The sequence below is a fragment of the Oratosquilla oratoria genome, chromosome 22, assembly GCF_046742065.1.
Source record: "Oratosquilla oratoria isolate Oo_2021 chromosome 22, ASM4674206v1, whole genome shotgun sequence".
Classification (NCBI taxonomy): Eukaryota; Metazoa; Arthropoda; class Malacostraca; order Stomatopoda; family Squillidae; genus Oratosquilla; species Oratosquilla oratoria.
Window position 1 is genome coordinate 26644557 of NC_134798.1, and position 2500 is coordinate 26647056.

General features: G+C 40.9%; 1 protein-coding gene across 1 annotated transcript in view; it reads right to left on the bottom strand.

The window, feature by feature from the left end:
• Positions 1–130: 130 nt before the first annotated feature.
• The window catches only part of LOC143037326 (histone-lysine N-methyltransferase SETMAR-like), a 9747-nt gene continuing 7377 nt past the window's right edge, over positions 131–2500 (bottom strand). Inside the window, exon 2 of the mRNA XM_076205460.1 lies at positions 131–211. Within this exon, the coding sequence (XP_076061575.1) occupies positions 131–211 (81 nt within the window). The remainder of the gene's footprint in view (positions 212–2500) is intronic.

A 2500-nucleotide genomic window follows, 5' to 3' on the forward strand; every position in this document is an offset into this window, starting at 1 on the left:
TCTTGTTCTTTTGTACTATGTGCGGTGAAGGGTGGTAGATTTATACTCACAGATAAACTCACCGCCTACCTGACATTCAGCAATTGGAGTATCCTCCAAAACTGTCACTATATTCATGGACTCCAGATTCTTAATGGTGGTACACAGAGGACTGCATCAGCACCGAAGTAAAAGGGCACCTGCCATTGTTATTTATGGGCTTTTTACCACACTGAATTTTGGAAGAAATATGAACCAAATAGAACATCAAATGAAGGATCAATGAAAGATGAATACTGCATCCTATTCTGTCTTTACATCAAAGATATTTTATGGGAGGTGAACAAGGAAGTCTGGTTCCTAAGGAAGGATGACTGTATGGAAATTGATCCATATCACAAATGTTCAATCCAGTAATGCTAAGTAGACAGAAGATACATATTATTCATTAGGCAATATCCACCCATTTGATGTCAAGATTACGGCCACCCTAATCCATTTGTCTGCGTTCTTCTGAGGAACGAATGATTGCCAATGGAAAATCAGAAGCCCCTGACTAACAATGTACCTAACACCACATCGATTCTACCCACTCGCAATAACGGATATGACCAAGGTGGAATGTTATTTCTCTTGATATTAATATATGAATAGCGTGTAACACAAGACCTAGCGAAGCATTGTGCCGGGTGACCGCCCCGGCACAATGCCGTGACGAAAAACAATAGCCTGCCGTACAGGAGGGGTCTTTTTCCGTCAGGGCATTATGCCGGGTACTAGCCGTTAGCTTAACGTCACTGCCTCCCAACAAACACCACATACCGACTCCAGTGCCCGCGTGGTTGCCGTGGTGAGAGGGAGTGATGCGCCTTTGTTCTCTCATTCGCCCATCATTTTGTTTGGATTTCCCTTGGTTTCTGGGATATAACTTGGTGACTATGGGTCTTCAGAAAAAGGTCAACGCCGAAATTTACGTCGCATTTAACAATATGTATATACATACATACATACATATATATATATATATATATATATATATATATGAGATGTCACAACACCCGCCCTGAGAAACGCCACCCAGTCCTTCTGCATTATTGATCTTTCATGAGTACAGCATACCGTACTGATGAAAGAGTATTGAGGGAAATAGTTGAACGTGGAACCCGTCCCATAGACCCCGAGGACAAGTTGGAGCTCCGTATTTTCTATAAAAACCTCAAAACCTCTAACCTCATCCTAAAAAATAACCCTTTCCGTGCCCAAAACCCCCTCAAAAGAAGTAAAGTCGTGTACGAATTTATCTGTCCACACGAAGACTGTAAGCTTCGTCCTTCTTCCTATATAGGAATGACGACAACTTCTCTTTCCCGACGCCTCACTTGCCATTTACAGAACGGAGCCCCAAAGAAACACTTTTCAGATACACACTCTACCCTTTTGTCCAGGGAGATCTTAGTCGACAACACTAGGATCCTAGATTCTGCCAATGACAGCCACCGGTTGGAGATTCTAGAGGCCCTTTATATTAAGGAGAAAGCCCCCACCATGAATATACAAAATGGAATTACTCCACTGGCTCTGGCTACTCTACATGGACACTCAGTCACCACCAAACACAACTCCAAAAGAGGAACTGACAGAATATCACCAAGTCAGCCCCCGGAAATAAGGCCCACACTACAAGAAACACAAGAATCACAAGCGACAGATTCCTACTGAGTCCACCCATGGACAAAATCTCCCCCACATTTACTATGACCTCTCCCAATTTCCACTTTAGCTTGTATTTAACCTGTAACAGCTTTGTATCAAATGTATTTTCTGAAACACTTTTCAGATACACATTCTACCCTTTTGTCCAGGGAGATCTTAGTCGACAACACTAGGATCCTAGGTTCTGCCAATGACAGCCACCGGTTGGAGAGTCTAGAGGCCCTTTATATTAAGGAGAAAGCCCCCACCATGAATATACAAAATGGAATTACTCCACTGGCTCTGGCTACTCTACATGGACACTCTGTCACCACAACATACAACTCCAAAAGAAGAACAGACAGAATACCACCAAGTCAGCTCCCGGACATAAGGCCCACACTACAAGCATCACCAGAATCACAAGGGACAGATTCCCACTGACTCCACCCATGGCCAAAATCTCAACCATATCTATTGTGACCTCTCCCAATTACCACTTTAGTTTGTATCTAACCTGTAACAGCTTTGTACCAAATATATTTTGTATTTGAAAATACTCAAAGATGAGCGAAATGTCATACAGTAGCATTTTATTCTGCCTCCCCGATGAGCCGAGATCTTTGATTAGAAAACTTGAGTCTATCAACAAGAAGTTGATTCTAGCCCAATCTGAGGTCAAATTTAATTCAACATATATAAAAGAAGAATTACTACCCACTTTTACGAATATACATATATATATATATATATATATATGTATATATGTGTATATATTATATATATGTATATATATATATATATATATATATATATATGTATATATACA